Source organism: Scyliorhinus canicula, chromosome 8 (assembly GCF_902713615.1).
Source record: "Scyliorhinus canicula chromosome 8, sScyCan1.1, whole genome shotgun sequence".
Classification (NCBI taxonomy): Eukaryota; Metazoa; Chordata; class Chondrichthyes; order Carcharhiniformes; family Scyliorhinidae; genus Scyliorhinus; species Scyliorhinus canicula.
The window spans coordinates 62,529,557-62,547,849 of record NC_052153.1 but is presented as its reverse complement, the minus strand read 5'-3'; the positions used below and the strand labels follow the sequence as shown (position 1 = coordinate 62,547,849).

The following is an 18,293-nucleotide window of genomic DNA, read 5'->3' as shown; positions in this document are numbered from 1 at the left end:
GCATCAAAAAAAAAACCTTGCCTGAAAAATGTAAATTTCCAACGAATGATTTGAAAAGCGAGAATTTTTTTTTAGAAAATGTACATAAAAACTGAGATATACAGTATATGTGTAAATAGAAGATAGTGTAAAAACAAAAGAAAAAAAAAGACAACAGACCTGTTCTGGAAGCTTCCTTCCACATGCAATGCTACCTGTTTGAGCAGTCTGCTCCACTGTTTCTAAAGTTCAGGTTGCTTCAACACTAGGTGGTGCTATCAGCCATTTTTTCAGCATCAACTGGAAAAAGAAATGGGTGGCTGGGGATGCACGTTAGACACAGTTCCCACTGCACCGTGGCACTGTCCCACCACTCCTATCAGACTGATTGTGAAAACTCTTCTTTCAAAAAAAATGTTCAAGTTTGAGGAAAGAACAGAACAATTAAAGAGAAACAAGGACTCTATAAAGCAACATGTGACCATTCATATAAATCATGGTTCCCTTTTCTTTTCGAGTGGTTGTAATGTGGCCATGGATAGATGAGCTGCACCTTAATTCCATGGGCTACTTCCATTCCATGATATATTTCATACAGCTTTCGTGTTTCTCCTCTCTCAGGTGCTGGGCTTTATGTGCAAAGAGAAACTAGAGGTGAACATTTGCTTCTCTCATCTGGGAGAGGTAGGGATGCAAAGTCTGAATTCACCAGAGTAACTTCATTCAGAATCACAACTTTTAAGAATTGGTTCTAAAATAGAACAAAACAAACAAAAAGTGCGGGGTCGCCTCCTTGTAGTTCGTCTCTGTTCTCAACCCTCTGTGTAAATGGAAGACATCTGGCTGGGGCAACGATCAATTGCATTAATCTGGAGAAAACCACTGTCCTCAGGGCAATTCCGTACAGAGTCACCAAAAATCCCAGGGGAAGTTCCTTGAAAGTCATAAGCTGTAAATTAAAAAAAAATTATTAATGCTTTGCATAAAATAAGGGCATGCTAAGTAGATTCCAGCTGAGTTTTTAAGCAGGAGGTCCAGTAAAGACCAAAACGTTGATTGGCTCTGAAACATCAGGGGTTCGAATTCTATGCCTCGTACATGGTGAGCTGGCAAAAACAAAGGCAGACAAGACCCAGTCTGGGATTCGCGCCCCATCCCTGTCAAGGCAATTTTAAGCGGCATAGAAAATTGGTGTGGGTAGCGAACCTGTATGCATTGGTACTGGCTTTGCTGGCTCCATTGCTCAGGTAGGCATTTTGATGGAGTCAGGCTAGCTTCTGAAGGCAACACAGTTCACATCAGCTCAGAGATATCGTGAACATGGGGGAACCTTAGTCTGGAGTCGGGAACCATTTGACAGACAAGTTCAAAAGATGTCACTTCACAAGTCGTAATGTAACACTGTATGTTAAGTGTCATGTGAGAGTACCTTTAAGAAATGGGTATTTATAAATGGGTATGTATATAAATATCTGTAGTGAGAGTACCTTTAATAATGAGTGTTTACTACTGTAGTGATGTCAGAGAGTGGGTGGAGCTGGGCTGTCTGTCAGCTTTTTGCTTTTGTTTTAGGCTGTTTGCTGCAGGGTGTGTTTTAGTTTTGTTTTCAGTTTGGAGCTGAAGCCAGACAAAGCAGTTGTACTGCTGTTCTCTCTGCCATGAAATGACTATCTCTTGATCATTTGGTGAATTCAGAATTATAAATGTTCTCAGTAGTGAATGTAAACCTAATGGGCGCGATTCTCCACACCCGCGGAAAATCGCGAAGTTGGCCGTGAAAACGGCCGTGTTTTGCGACGGCCCGACCCGACCCATTTCCCAAGGTATTCACGTCCGGGAAATGGGCGAGGAACGGGGCCGCGTCAATCACGTGCGCGATGACGGCGGAACGCGGCGACGCTACGAGAACGCCCACGTGACGCCGCACGACGCCGTAAAAAGGTGCGGGCGAGCACAGAAACTGTAGGCCAAGATGCCGGAGCTGAGGAGAGCAGCCCCGCGATTTGTGGAGGCTGATGTGGAGATGCTGCTGGATTCCATCGAGCAGAGGAGGGGCATTATCTGCCCGCGTAGAGGGCATCGCCACCCTGCCAGCGCGGTGCGCCAGGCCTGGCGTGAGGTTGCTGCTGCCGTCAGTGCTGTGGGGCAGACCCCTCGTTCAGCTGACCAGTGTCGGAAGAAGATGCACGACCTCACCAGGGCTGCCAGGGTAAGTGCCAAGAAGGTGCCCCCGGGTCACAACCATCCCTCCCCCCTTTTACTTAATCACCCACCTCCCCCCCCTGGCACGGGGGGGTGGAGGGGGATTGTGGCAGAGTGAGTTGAGGGTGGTTCACAAAGCTGTCACAGACCCAGCGCTCTGGCCCCCGTGGAGAGATGCAATCGTCTTATTACAACTTGACCCCCAAACTGTACCAGTATCTGAACGGACTGCCGATACCTGCCGTATTGTAATAATCTACCTATGCCGCCTCCCCCAACAGGACAAGACCGCTCACAACACCCGTGAGCGGAACAAGACGGGAGGGGGTTCGCCCATCCTGCGGCCCCTCACCACTTTTGAGCAGAGGGCCCTGGACCTTGTTGGCGGATCTGCTACTCGGGAGATCACGTAATGCGAGGTTGGCGGAGCTGCAACAAGTGAGACAACCCTGCATGACAAACACCCCCCGTCCCCCATCCTCTGTCCCTTCACACACCCTGCCCACTTGGACACCTCCCCCATCCTCTGTCCCTTCACACACCCTGCCCACTTGGACACCTCCCCCATCCTCTGTCCCTTCACACACCCTGCCCACTTGGACACCTCCCCCATCCTCTGTCCCTTCACACACCCTGCCCACTTGGACACCTCCCCCATCCTCTGTCCCTTCACACACCCTGCCCACTGGCATACCTCCCCCATCCTCTGTCCCTTCACACACCCTGCCCACTTGGACACCTCCCCATCCTCTGTCCCTTCACACACCCTGCCCACTTGGACACCTCCCCCATCCTCTGTCCCTTCACACACCCTGCCGACTTGGACACCTCCCCCATCCTCTGTCCCTTCACACAACCTGCCAACTTGGACACCTCCCCCATCCTCTGTCCCTTCACACACCCTGCCCACTGGGACACCTCCCCCATCCTCTGTCCCTTCACACACCCTGCCCACTTGGACACCTCCCCCATCCTCTGTCCCTTCACACACCCTGCCCACTTGGACACCTCCCCCATCCTCTGTCCCATCACACACCCTGCTCACTGGGATACCTCCCCCATCCTCTGTCCCTTCACACACCCTGCCCACTGGAACACCTCCCCCATCCTCTGTCCCATCACACACCCTGCCTACTGGGATACCTCCCCCATCCTCTGTCCCTTCACACTCTGCCCACTGGGACCGTCCAGCGCCCGGCCGAGCGTCTCTAAATAACCCGTTTCATTCTCTTCCCTAGGACGTGATGCCGAACGACCAGGGCCGTCTGGCTCCAGACGGACACAGGCATCTGCCCCCACCTCACCCGGGGCCGCACGTCAGAGGGTGCCCGATCAGCAGGGAGTCCCATCCTCCCCAACAGAATCTGTGGAGCAGGACGCCCAGAGGGCGGCGACACCGCTAGATAAAGAAATGGCCTGCGAACGCCCTGCGGCCTCTCAGCGGGCCGATGACATTGAGGAGGCGTCCACCCAAGACGACCTCGAGCTTGCGGCACAGCTATCTCCCACACCATCCACCATCCCAGAGACACTCACCCCGGCTGGCCTATTTAGTGATGAGGCTCCTGGGTCACAGTCTGGGTCGCACATCACAGCTGAGCAGGTACAGCAGCTGGAGGTCGGAGCAGCCGAGGGTCCGTACTGGCGGAGGCCAGGCCAGGCCCAGCATGCAGCTGGCTCCCAGACGTTTTCAGAGTTCCTGGACTTTCTCGACCCACCCGCACAGCCGATGCATCAAGAAACCCAGGGACACAATGACGGGATGAGGGCTGTCTTCCAGACTCTGCAGACGCTGTTAGAGGAGTCGAACCGCGTCCACGAGCAGGGAGTGGTGCCGCTCATGGCAGAAACCCAGGCCAACACCGCACGGGTGGCATCCGCGGTGGAGGCAATGGGTGAAACGGTTTCGGCCATGGGTCAGGTTATGCAAGACGTTGGGCTTCACATGCAGGCGTCATCCTCGGCCCTGGACAGGGTTGCCCTCTCACAGGCAGCAATGCGCCAGAGCCAAAACGACATTGCCGGCGCGCTGCGGGCCTTGGCCGAGTCTCAGCAGGTCATGGCCCAGTCCCAGCAGTCAGTCGCGGAGAGCATCAACCGCCTGACACACGTGCTGGATGGCGTCGTGCACTCACAGGTTGAGGTCGCACAGTCCCTGGCGGGAATGTCTAACTCCCTGGACTCCGTCTCTGCAAACCTTCGGATCCTGGTCGATACCGTTGCAGGCCTCCAGGACTGGCAGCGCTAGGTGTCGGTGGCGCGACGGGGCACCTCCCCGCTCACATCTCTGTCCCAAAGTGAGGCTCGGGGGCCACCGGGCTCCCCGAGGGAGGAGGAGGTTTCGGGGCCCATCCCATTAACTCCATCATGGGACGTCCCGGAATTCTCGGCCTCCCCCCGTCCCATCCCTGGTGCATCGGGTGGGTAGCAGGCAGAGCTGGGTGGCACAACGTCACCCGAGACGCCCGCAGAGCAGCCTGGCCTATCAAGGCCGGGTCGCCCCAGGAAACGCTTGCCGAAGGGGCTAGGTCATCTGTAAATTATTGTTAACATTAAACGCACTGTTCCACCTTACTTGTAATACCGTGTGATTGTTCCACAGCCACAGGATTCGTGATGGTGACCGAGTGTCGCTGGGGTTGACGAGCGGTGAAACTTCGGTGCCGGGTGTGCAGTCCCTTCCCCCCCCACCCCCTCCCACAGCTAGCCCACGCGGGCACGTGATAGAGTGTCCGTGACGATCTCAGCAGCCACCAAGGTGGATGGTTCAGCTATTGCCATGGGTCAGACTCTCTCTAACGATTCTGAGCTCACAGCTCTTCGCAGAGCGGGCTGTCATCATTCCACATGGCACTGATCACACCCGCTGACACAGCCATCGATGTTGTACCATACCGTCTGGACCCAGTGGTAAGGGTAATGTCTAAGTGGAGCGGTGTACACTGAGAGGGGGCGGGGGGGGGGGGGGGGGGGGGGGGGTGGCTGTGGTGGTGGCAGTTGTGTGTTGACCCTCTGCACGACTAGCGATGCAGGTGGTGGTTTGGTGTTCAGCGGGGACGTCACATGCGACACGTGAACCGTGCTGCCACCAAGGCGTCACGTGCCCGCCGTCCTCGCCGGGTCCGTCGTGCCGCCTCCTGGACATCACCAGCACCTGGGTCGTGTCTGCGTGCTGCACCCGCCACTCCACCAGCCTCCTCCTCCTCCTCCTCCTCCCTCTCCTCCTCCTCCTCCTCTGTGCTGGCACCACTGCCACTGGCTTCTCCCTCCGCCTCCTGCAGCAGGTCATCTCCCCTCTGCATCGCGATGTTGTGCAGCGCACAGCAGACCACAACAATGCGAGCGACCCTGTCGGGCTGGTACTGCAGGGCCCCTCCGGAGCGGTCCAGGCACCTGAATCTCATCTTCAGGAGGCCAAGGCAGCGCTCCACCACACCCCTGGTTGCTGCATGAGCCTCGTTGTATCGTGTTTCCGCATTGGTCTGAGGCCTCCGTATATGTGTCATCAGCCAAGACCTCAGCGGATAACCCCTGTCGCCTAGCAACCAGCCCCTCAGCCAGGGGGGACGCCCCTCAAACATCGCAGGGATGTATGACTGCGCCAGTATGTAGGAGTCATGCACACACCCTGGGAACCTTGCACAGACGTTCATGATCCTCATGTGGGGGTCGCATGCCACCTGGATATTCATGGAGTATGTCCCCCTTCTGTTTGTGAACACGTCCCTGTCCCCTGCAGGCGGGGCGCATGGGGACGTGAACATAATCGATTGCCTCCTGCACCATCGGTATCCCGGCCACGCTGGCAAACCCACGAGCTCATGAGTCTTGACTTGCTCGGTCCTCGGGAAAGGTGAGGTAGCGGTCTGCGATGGCATAGAGGGCGTCGGTCACATCCCGGATACACCTGTGGACCGATGACTGGGAGATCCCGGAGAGGTCCCCGCTCGGAGACTGGAAGGAGCCGGTCGCATAGAAGTTAAGAGCGACCGTCACCTTGATGGCAACTGGGATCGCATGTCCTCCCCCCGTTCCATGTGGGCCGAGGTGCACCACGAGGTGACAGATATGTATCACCGTCCGCCTACGCAGCCGGAGTCTCCTCCTGCAGGTGATGTCCGTCATTGTTAGGATAGAGATCCAGGCACGGTACACCCTCGGCCTTGGTCGTCGCCTCTGGTGCCGTGGCTGCACCCTCACTCTCTCCTCCTCCCCCTCCTCCTCCCCCCCCCCATGCTGCTCGACGACTGGCAACTCCTCGGCCCTTCCCTCTGCTGCTGCAGCTGGCCCTGCATCCACTGCGGGTTGTGGCTGTGGATGCTGCTCCATCTCCAAATGCAGTGCAGCGGCCCCAACCACTGCACAGAACATAGCCGTTCTGTTCCCATGCATCGTGCTAACCTACAGAAGGGTTATGCTAGACGGAGGTTAGTCGACACCTCGGCAGCCGCCTGCCACGGGATACCTGTGTGTCCCGGTGGCCTGGTCGTGCTGCTGACACGCAGGCAGCCTAACCCCTGGTCACTTTCTGCATCCAACGGGAAGTTAACTACGTCCTCTTCACCGGTGCGTCAGTGGCCTGTGTCCGTAAGCCACAGGGCAACCAGCGGCCGTGTACTCGTGACCGGCACGCCATGGCATGGTGGCAGACATTTTGTAACCGGGGTTGGACGGGTCACTCGCTCACTCTCTCCCTACCCCCCCACTCACACTCCCCCCTCCGTCTCCCCCACTCCCCCCTCCGTCTCCCCCACTCCCCCCTCTTTCTCCCCCACTTCCCCCCTCTGTCTCCCCCACTCCCCCCTCTGTCTCCCCCACTCCCCCCTCTGTCTCCCCCACTCCCCCCTCTGTCTCCCCCACTCCCCCCTCCGTCTCCCCCACTCTCCCCTCCGTCTCCCCCACTCCCCCCTCCGTCTCCCCCACTCCCCCCTCCGTCTCCCCCACTCCCCCTCTGTCTCCCCCACTCCCCCCTCCATCTCCCCCACTCCCCCCTCCGTCTCCCCCACTCCCCCTCCGTCTACCACACTCCCCCCTCTGTCTCCCCCACTTCCCCCTCCGTCTCCCACACTCCCCCTCCGTCTCCCCCACTCCCCCCTCCGTCTCCCCCACTCCCCTCTCCGTCCCCCCACTCCCCCCTCCATCTCCCACACTCCCCCCCCCGCTCTGGACCCCCTCCCGTTCTCGGGGATGCCTTCCCCGTTGTGGCCAGACTCCAGCAGTGCGCTGAGCGGTGCGCTGAGCAGTGCGCTCACCTCCTCGAAGCTCTCGTCAGCCAGCACGACTGGTTGACGAACTTGAAAAGCAGGTGTGTTGGCCGGCGTGAAAACAGTGCGTGATGACGTCGGGACTTCGGCCCATCCGGGCCGGAGAATAGCGGGGGGGCAATAAGTAGCGATTCTGGTCGTGTTGGGGGCGCGTTCGAGGCCTTTGCCGGGAATGCCGACGTGTAGTTTGTGCGGGGTTCGGAGAATAGCGGGAGGGCGTCGGACCAGCGTCGCCGTGAAAATTTGCGCGGCCCGCTATTCTCCGAACCGGCGTGAGTGCGGAGAATCGTGCCCAATGTGCTTCTGTTAAAAGGTGTTTCTTTTTGTCTTCTGGATGTTGTTTGGGAAGTTATTAAGGATTACTTGGTGTTGTATTCTTTGGGGGTTGTATTTGAATTGATGTTTGCCAAGATGTTCACTGTATGTTTTAAAAAGGTTAACTTGAGTTCATAGAATAAACATTGTTTTGCTTTAAAAAATACTTTTCGATTTCTGCTGTACCACACCTGTAAAGTGTGTTCCCCTACCACAATCTATTAAAAGTTGTGGGTAAGGTAAACTCCATGATACACTTTGGGGTTCTCTAAACCCTGGCCCATAACATAAGTTACATATATATTTTTGATACAATAATTGATGACAGCAGTTTGTTCTTAAAAACTAAGTGACCATTAAATTCACCAACATCATGAAAGTGAAGAAGTCTTCAGATGCATTAGGGTATATCATTGATAAAAATGTTCTTCTGCATTGAACAACATTGATATTCAGATCTGACTATGTCAGTTGTCCATTGTAATTTGATTTTTTTTCATTGAATGACAGCTCAGACATCTGTTTCCCTACTTCAAAGTTTGGGCAGATCATATTTAGCTCTGGGATTTTTTGACACAGTTGTACGATGCTTGGCTGAGTTCCAACCCCCATTAATGGATTCAGCTCAGCAAAGGTGTTGATACAATAATTCACTATAACATAATTATGCATGCTTGGCTAAACCCCAAACTCCATAATGGATTCATCTCAGCACACGTTGTTGAAATAGTTGACAATAAGACTGGTAGTTTTTTTTTTCTGACAGTTTTCTGACCACTTAAATGATAATGTTTTCTTGAAGTGTTTTTTGAATGACTGCTTGCTTATTTTCACAGTTTTATGAGCATCTCAAAGACTTCTTAGAGTTATTATAGAGGCCTAAGTGCTTATAGAGGCCACAGTGGACACAATGTATGTGGGCAAAGGGAACTTAGGGATATGGGGATAGTGAATGAGCATTCAGGGGTTGAGGGGGATATGGGGGCTCAGAGAGCATTGGGTTATAGGGGTGGGGGATATGCGGGTATAGAAGAGGTGGGGATTCATAGGAGCGATGGGGTGAGGAAGTGTGGGGAGGAGGGTTTGGAGGCAGAGAAGTGAGGATTAGAGGGCCTCATACTCTTCTACAGCACTGGGCTCATGTCCTAGCATACCGAGATGGATTTTCTAACCTGCCCACCTTGGCATCTGTCCACCTCTGCTCCCATCTCTGGCTGTTTCATGAAAAGATGGCCTGTCCATGCCACCCCACCATGCAAATAGTGTGGGCAGGCACTGCCAGACAGGAGGCATGAGCATAATGTTGGAAAATAGGTCGATTTCCACCTCAAAACTGAAAACCAGCCCCAGAAACCTTCCAATTTGCTTGGTTCCCAGGGATGGAGGCGAGGAGTTGTGGATTGGGCCAAGGAGAGGAAAATATAATGTTAGGATTATGACCATAGCCTCCCCATTCACTAACTACCTGCTTGCTGTGATGAAATCAGCAATATGATTGTGTCTGGGGGGGTCCCAGTTTCAATATTATACTGTTTTCAGGCTTTGAAGAATTTCAGCCCACCATAATGGCAATTTTTGAGCTATATTCAAAAAATGCTCTCAGGTGATGGTTCACACAGGCAGTGCTACTTTTTCTGTTTTTCTCCTCCATCGGGCACGCAAAATGCGTTTCCAGTGGCGGAGACATATTCTCATCCTGTGTACAGGTGATCCTGCCCGGACCATGGATTTTCTGGTGCTTTTGGTGTCTGCGAGGGCTCGTGGATTTGTGCTCCCATATGTTCATGGACACCAGTGTCATATAGAACAGAGAAATCTTTTCAATGTTTTATAGACCAGTACTTTCACTTTTATTTGGTGTGTGTGAATCTTCTGCAAGTTGCTAGAAGTCTATTTCAAAACTGAAAGGCATAGATTCAGAGAATCTTGGGAAGTTTGCGGCACAGAAAGAGGCCATTTGGTCCGTTGTGTCTGCACCGGTCAAAAAATGAGCCATGCAGCCTTATCCGACTTTCCAGCACTTGGCCAATAGCCCTGGTTATGGCTTTTGAGTTGCATAAGCAGACATCTTTTAAATGAGTTGACAGCTTCTGCCTCCACTACCCTTTCAGGCAGTGAGTTCCAGAATCACACAATTCTCTGCATGGAAAAAAAATCCTCATCTCCCTTCTAATCTTTCTATCAATCACTTCAAGTCTATGCTCCCGGTCACTGACCTCTCTGCTAAAGTAAATAGGCCCTTCCCATCCATTCTATCCAGGCCCCTCACAGTTTTGTATCTCATTCTGTTCCAAGGAGAACAACCCAGCCTATACAACCCAGCTAATACCTCATAGCTGCAATTTTCCAGTGCTGGCAACATCCTCATAAATCTCCTCTGTGCCCTCTCTAATGCAATTACATCCTGTTACGACACACTGGGCAATTGCACAATCAATTCCAGCCCCACAGACCCGGGCCGGGATTCTCCCCTACCTGACGGGGTTGGGGGGGGTCCCGGCGTGTTGGAGTGGCGTGAACCACTCCGGCGTCGGGCCGCCCCAAAGGTGCGGATGTCTCCACACCTTTCTGGGCCAAGCCCTCACATTGAGGGGCTAGGCCCGCACCGGAGTGGTTCCCACAGGGGAGGGGGTCTCTTCCGCCTCCGCCATAGTGAAGACCATGGCGAAGGCGGAAGAAACAGAGTGCCCCCATGGCACAGGCCCCGATCGCGGGCCAGGCCACCGTGGGGGCACCCCCCGGGGTCAGATCACCCCGCCCCCCCCAGGACCCCGGCGCCCGTCCGTGCCGCCAATTCCGCTGGTCAGGTAGGTCGTTTAATCCACGCTGGCAGTAGAGGCCTGTCAGCGGCGGGACTTCGGCCCATTGCGGGCCGGAGAATCGCCGCGGGGGGCCCGCCGACCGGCGCGGCGCGATTCTCACCCCTGCCGAATCTCGGGGGGCTGAGAATTTGGGACAAGGCGGGGGCGGGATTGACACCGTCCCCGGGTGATTCTCCGACCCAGCGGGGGGTCGGATAATCCCGCCCCTGGAGTCTCAACATAAGTGAATTAACCCAATAATTTGTGTTTTCCGAAGATCTTCAGCTCTTGACTGTTCCAATCAGTACCAGATTTAGAAGTAGAACATTAACAAACCGTTTATTAATAAAAAGAGGAAAAGATGACTATATATAAAGAAATAACAGAACAATGGCCTATCAGTCTCCCGAATCCTAAAACCCCATTGTGTCTACCCAGACACACACAGGACAGACACAAGGTAAGGGTTGGTGAGGAAAAAAACAAGAATTAAAAGATAGCTTTGAGATGAGTCTTCACTGCTGTGGTTGCGGCCTCTGGGAAATAGATTTAATCAAGAGGTTCAGGTGCAATTCTGTCCTTCGACCACCAGATAATGTTTTACCCAAGAATTCCAGGTCAGTGCAATTCCACCCTTCTGTAACCAGATGGAGCTAGGTCTATAGTGTTCAGATCAGTGCAATTCTTGTCGCCGGTCACCAGATAGTGTTGTACACAGGATGCTCAGATCAATGCACCCCAGCCTTTCTACCACCAGATGGAGCTTTTGTCAGCCTGTGAGATTACTGGACTTTACATTTGCGAGTTTGCAGGCCTTTCATTTGCCTATTTCTGTGTACAGATCCCAGTTGTATTTTAAAGAATGCTCTCAGTTCGAGCTCTTCTCGGCCTTTCAGATAGAGGATTAAAAGTTTACAGACCTTGTGAGCGACTGCTTGCTTTTTTAATCCACTTGAGAGCTGTCTTCAAGGCCCTTACTAGCTGGCTTTTTTCACAGAACTGGCTTGGAAGCTTTAGAAATTGCCTGGTTGAGGGAGAGAGAGAGAGAATGCCTTCCAGCTGTGACCTGGCTGAAACATTCTCAGAACTGAAGACCATGTAGCCCATGGCACTTGGTTGTGCACAGGTGTATGTGCCATGATAACATTTTGTGTCCCCTCACCTCCTGCAGATCATGTTTGGGCACTACCCGACGATGCTGGCCGCCGTGGCGGGGGCCGCTGCCGTGCATGCAGCCCTGTGGGAGAGTGAGCGCATGCGGCTCAGAGAGGAGGCGGAGGCCGCAGTGGAGGAGCAGGCCGCAGAGGGGCAGGTGCCAGCCGCTCAGGCTGGAGGGCTGCCCGGCTGACAGGCCGAGGAGGAGGATGAGAAACAAGACGAGGGGGAGCAACAGGATGAGGATGAGGAGGAAGGGGAGGAGGAGGAGGTGATGCCAAGGAGGCGCTTGAAGAGGCCCAGCATGTACCGGCGCTGCATGTTCTTTGAGGAACTCCCGGACCCAGCATGCAGGAGGAGACTGCAGATGAGCCGGGAAACGATGGCCCACATATGCCACATGATGGCACACCTGGCACCGTGTGGGACTGGGGGAGGACACCCGCCAGCGGTGGCCATCAAGGTGACGGTCACCCTCAACTTCTACGCAAAGGGGTCGTTCCAGTCGCCGAGTGGGGACCTGTCCGGCATCTCCCAGGTATCAGTGCACAGGTGCATCCGTGCCATCACAGATCACCCTGCATGTCCTTGCAGAGCACTACATATAGTTCCCTGTGGACCGCGCTTACCAGGATGTCCGGGCGGGTTTCGCTGCCATCGCCAGGATGCCCATGGTCCAGTGGGTCATTGATTGGGTGCATGTCGCCCTACGGGCACTGGCGGATAACAGGCTGATGTTCACGAACAGGAAGAAGTACTACTCAATAAATGTTCAGGTGGTCGGGGACCACCAGGTGAAGATACTGCTCGTCTGCGCCCGGTATCCGGGCAGTGTGCATGACTCATTTATCCTGGCGCAATCATTCATCCCCGGCATGTTCGAGGGACACCCCTCCCAGCTGCAGGGCTGGTTTCTGGGCGACAGGGGTTACCCATTGTGGTTGTGGCTGATGACGCCTGTACGGAGTACACAGAGTGACACGGAGAACAGCTACAATGATGCCGATTGTGTGACCAGGAGTGTGCTGAACAGGTGCTTCGGGGTGCTGAAGATGTGCTTCAGGTGCCTGGACCGCTCTGGAGGGTTCCTGCAGTATGAGTCAAGGAGGGTCGACCGTATCGTTGTGGTCTGTTGCGTCCTCCACAATATAGCCCAGCAGAGGGCGATGTGATGGAGGAGGATGAGGAGCAAGTACAGGCCTCGTCAGACTAGGTGGGGGAGGGGGACAAAGTGTGGGATATGGGGGCTGGACATGAACGGGAGGCTGCACTACGCCACCGGCAGGCCAGCGAGCACGGGACGCTTTGATTGTCGCACGTTTCACCAACTAGGGGTGTGGAGGGGGTTTGCTGTGCAGTTGCATGGACACCACAATACCGCACCACCTCACCACTGACCACCTTCACCTCCCACAACACCAAAGAAGCTCACCTCCCCCAACACTGAACGCACTCACCTCCCCCACCGCTGAATGCACGTACCTCCCCCACCATTGAACGCACTCACCTCCCTCAACACTGAAACACTGAACACTCTCACCTCCCCACCATCGAACACCCTCACCTCCCACACCATCGATACAGCCGCATGCACACCACCCCACCATTACACATCCACCTGCGGCACAACGTGCTGGGGCACGGGGTTGCTAGTGACACCGGGCCTGATCCATATGGTGGAGGATGATGACAGCCCTCTCTGCCATGAGCTCCGAGCTCCACATTGTTAGACAATGTCTGACTCATGCCCATAGTAACACCCTCCAACTGGGTGGTCCCTGCATGCGAGCTGGACACTCCATCAGATGGCCCTGTCATTTCGCTGGGGACGGGGTGATGGGGGTGTCCGGTGGTGGGGTGGTGGGGGGCTGGTTCGTGGGGGGGGGGGGGGTTGGTGGTTTGCCCTGCCCTGCAACTAGGGTCCTTTTAGGCGCACTCTTCCTGGGACGGCCCAGCCTGGATGGGCCAGACTGCTCCTTGGGCATCCCGGCTGGCGTGGTGCCGCCCTGCTCTGACTGCTGTCCACCAGATGCACCAGGGGCATTGGGCGGGGGGCGGGGGGTGATTGGGAGTCTGGGTGCTGCAGTGTTCCGGCACCTCCCCCGCATGAGTCACCGGCTCGGGCCCAGTACCTCCTCCTCCCTCGGTGTGCCCAATGGCACCCGGGCTTCTCCATGGGACAGGGGTACGAGCAGAGCCCGAACCCTGAGGCGTCCCTGACACCTGTCGCTGCCAGTACTTGTGGCCCGCTCTAGTATCAACCAGGGTCTGCATGTTAGTGGCCATGGAGCTCAGGGAGTGGGCCATCCCTGACTGAGAATTTGACACCTCCCTCTGGGACTGTGCCACCTCCCCCTGGGTCTGTGGGATGCCGGTCAGCACTTGGGCAGTGGCGCGGATGCTCTAAGCGCCTGCTGAGACTGGGACATCACCTGAGCAATGCCGACGATGCTCTCAGCAATGGCCTGCTGAGGCTGGGCCATGCTGTGGAGCGCCGCTGCAATCTGCAGCTGGCTCTGGCACATGGTTGCCTGTGAGTGATCAGTCATGTCCTGGGCCACGGCCCCCGCCTGCACAGATAGCCCCAGGCTTTACATAACCTGGTACATGTCCGACACCTTCGCCCCCATAGCCTCCACCACGGAGGCCACCCGTGCGGTTAGGCCTGGGTGGCACGCATGACCGGCACCACTTCCAGCTCCTGCAAGCGGTTAGATTCCTCCACCTGCGTCTGCAGGTGCTGGAAGCCAGCCGCCATCCCCTTGTCTAGTCCCCGGGACATTGACTGCATCTGATCTATGAATATCGAGTGTATATTCCAGGAAGCCGGGACCCGTATGGGCGGCAGTTGTTGCTCGGGCCGGGCTGCCCTCTGACCGTCCGGCCCCTCGGCTGCTCCTACCTCCACCTGCTGTACCGGAGCGGCTGTGTGGTGCACACCAGCAAGTGTCCCAGAAGCCTCCTCACTAAAGCCTCCTCACTAAAGAGCCCAACCGAGGTGATAGTCTCTGCGATGGTGAAGGGTGTATGAGACAGCAGTGACGGAACGTCTATGTCATCATCGGACCTGAGGTCCGGCATCTCCTGTGTCGTGTTGTGCTGTGCGTTGGCTTCCTGTGTATTTGTGCCCTGTGTGTTGGTTTCTTGAGTGTATGTCCCCTGTGTGTCTGTCCCGTGTCGTTGTGTGCTGTGACTCCATCCCTTGTGTTTCAGTCCCCTGGGTCGCTGTGTCCTGGCTTGTCACGGGCGGAGGGCTGTTGTTACGGCTGCCCTCCCCATCGGTGCTTGCGTCCCTTGGGGGCACCGGCCCTGGCACTGGCTGGGGGCGGGGGGAACCAGATGGGTACGGACCATCACCGGCTGGTCCTGCAAGGCACAAAACAGCATGTATGGTGAGACAGATGGACGAGGGTGAGGCGTTATGTAGTGAGGGGGTGGGGTGAGGGGGTAGGGTGAGGGGGTGCGGTGAGGGGGTGGGATGAGTGGGTGGGGTAAGGGGGTGGGGTGAGTGGGTGGGGTGAGGGGGTGGGGTGAGGGGGTGGGGTGAGGGGGTGGGGTGAGGGGGTGCGGTGAGGTGGTGGGGTGAGGGGGTGCGGTGAGGGGGTGGGGTGAGGGGGTAGGCTGAGGGGGTGGGGTGAGGGGGTGGGGTGAGTGGGTGGGGTGAGGGGGTGGGGTGAGTGGGTGGGGTAAGGGGGTGGTGGTTGGCACACATGTTGTGAGGAGCCACAACCAGGTGGGGGGTGGGGAGGTGTCTCACTTGGTGGCACACCTCCGACATCGGCATCGGCAACCTCCCGCTCCTCGGGTCTGCCAACGATGTCCAGTGCCCTCTGCTCAGGCACGGTGAGGGGATGCAGTTCTCTGCAGGCCACTCTGCTCACGCTCCCAGGGCTGCATGCAGGGCAGCGGCCCCCACCACGGCACAGGGCACCCGGCCATTGCGACTGGCATGGGTGGGTTCTGCCACGTGGATCACGGCGGGGGTTGGACCGCCCCGCCCCGCCCCGATTTCCACCCAAATGGATTCAACCTTATCCTCCATAGCACCGATGTCATCCCTTACTATTGCCCGGATGTCTTCCCTAAATAACAGAGCTACACCACCTCCCTTACCATCCAATCTGTCCTTCCGAATAGTTTAATACCCTCGGATATTTAACTCCCTGTCTTGACCATCCTTTAACCATGTTTCAGTAATGGCCACTAAACCATAGTCATTCACGATGATTTGCGCCATCAACTCATTTACCTTATTCCGAATACTACGAACATTCAGGTTAAGTACACTTAAGTTGGCGTTTATACCTCTGTTTTGAATCTTAACACCTTGATCAGTAACCTCTCCTAAGTTATATTTCCTCTTAACTTTTCTCCTAATTTTCCTTGTCGTTGAACCCATATCTTCATGTAACAGCCTGCCGCGTCGCTTACCATTTATATTTTTACTTCCCGTTTTATTCCTTTTAGTATTATTGGGCCTATTCACTGAGCTCCCCTCAATCACTGTACCTTGTACTGTCGCCCTTTTTGATTTTTGACTATGGCTTCTCTATCTTACACTTTCCCCCTTACTGCCTTTTGTTTCTGTCCCTGTTTTACTACCTTCCGACTTCTTGCATTGGTTCTCATCCCCCTGCCACATTAGTTTAAAACCTCCCCAACAGCTCTAGCAAACACCCCCCCTCGGACATCGGTTCTAGTCCTCCCAGGTGCAGACTGTCCGGTTTGTACTGGTCCCACCTCCCCCAGAACCGGTTCCAATTCACCAGGAAGCTGAATCCCTTCCTCTTGCACCATCTCACGAGCCACGCAGTCATCCTATCTATCCTGACATTCCGACTCTGACTTGCTCGTGGCACTGGTAGCAATCCTGAGATTACTAAATTGAGGTCATATTTTTAGTTTAATTCCTAACTCCCTGAATTCAGCTTGTAGGACCTCATCACATTTTTTACCTCTGTCGTTGGTGCCTATGTGCACCACGACAGCTGGCTGTTCACCACCCCCCCCCCCCCCCCCCCCCCCCACCCGAATGTCCTGCAGCCATGCAGCTTCTTCCTGCACTGGTCAGCTGCCCTGGCCATCGGTCCAACAGCGCTGACGGCCTCAGCCACCTCCGTCCAGGCACAGCAAACGATGGCGCCTGCTGTCCTGCGGCCCGGTCCGGGATACAAAACCACCCTCCTCTCCTCCACGACATCCAGGAGGGTATCCAGTTCGCCATCTCTGAATCTCGGGGCTGCTCGTTTGGTGGCCACCTTGCCTACGATGGCTGTGTGTTGGGGGAGAATGGTTTTCAGCTGCCGTGGCACCGCGTCAATGGCGCAACCCGTGTATCAGCGGCTGATTGGTGGCCACTCCCTCGGGCCCTTCCCATTGCAGCCATGCTGGCCCTTTGTGGGCCGCTGAATTGCTGCACCTGGGGGCCCGATGACGCCGTTGTGAAACACTATGGTTTTTACGACGCCGTCAACACTTAGCCCCATGATCAGAAAATGCCGCCCATGATCTCCATCTGTCACTCCTCCCACCTGCCCAGCTTCAGTTACTAAACCGAAGTCCAGAATCACACCCTCTCTTGTCAGACTTGCTACATACTGGCCAAAAATGTTCTTCTGAATGCGCCTTAAGAACCCTGGGCAGAATTCTCCGACCCCCCATTCCCCGGGGCCGGCGTAAATCCCGCTCCCACCGTGGCCGGAATTCTCCACCACCCGGGAATCGGCGGGGGCGGGAATCGTGCCGCGCCGACTGACGGGCCCCCCGCGGTGATTCTCCGGCCCGCGATGGGACGAAGTCCTGCCGTTGTCAGGCCTCTCCCGCCAACGTGGTTTAAACCACCTCTGGTGCCAGCGGGAGCAGGCGGCGGGAGCGGGCCCCGGGGTACTGGGGGGGGGGCGATCTGACCCCGGGGGGTGCTCCCACGATGGCCAGGCCCGCGATCGGGGCCCACCGATCGGCGGGCGGGCCTGTGCCATGGGGGCACTCTTTTTCTTCCGCTGCCGCCACGGCCTCCACCATGGCGGAGGCGGAAGAGACCCCCTCCACCGCGCACGCACCGGGGTGACGTCAGCGGCTGCTGACGCTCCGGCGCATACGTGGACTCACGCCGGCCGGCGAAGGCATTTCGGCCAGCTGTGGCGCCGGCTGGTGGGGCGCCAAAGGCCGTTCACATCGGTCGGCAGGGCGCCAACCACTCCGGCGCGGGCCTAGCCCCTAAAGGTGTGGAGAAATCCGCATCTTTGGGGAGGCCCGATGCTGGAGTGGTTCTCGCCACTCCGGTACGCCGGGACCCCCCACCCCGCTGGGTAGGGGAGAATCCCGGCCCCTGTTCCCTCCATTAATTTCAGACTAAAACTATCCCAGTTAATGTCTCATTTGATTTGATTTGATTTATTACTGTCACAGGTATTTGTATACAGTGAAAAGTGTTGTTTCTTGCATGCTGTACAGACAACACATACCGTACATAGGGAAGGAAGGAGAGACTGCAGAATGTAATGTTACAGTCATAACTGGGATGTAGAGAAAAGATCAACTTAATACGAGGTAGGTTCATTCAAAGGTCTGATGACAG

General features: G+C 55.9%; 1 protein-coding gene across 1 annotated transcript in view; it reads right to left on the bottom strand.

The window, feature by feature from the left end:
* Window positions 1–491: 491 nt before the first annotated feature.
* The window catches only part of glis3 (GLIS family zinc finger 3), a 716,605-nt gene continuing 698,803 nt past the window's right edge, over window positions 492–18,293 (bottom strand). The window contains exon 10 of the mRNA XM_038804655.1: window positions 492–928. Coding sequence (XP_038660583.1) covers window positions 792–928 — 137 coding nt within the window. The 3' untranslated portion in view covers window positions 492–791. The remainder of the gene's footprint in view (window positions 929–18,293) is intronic.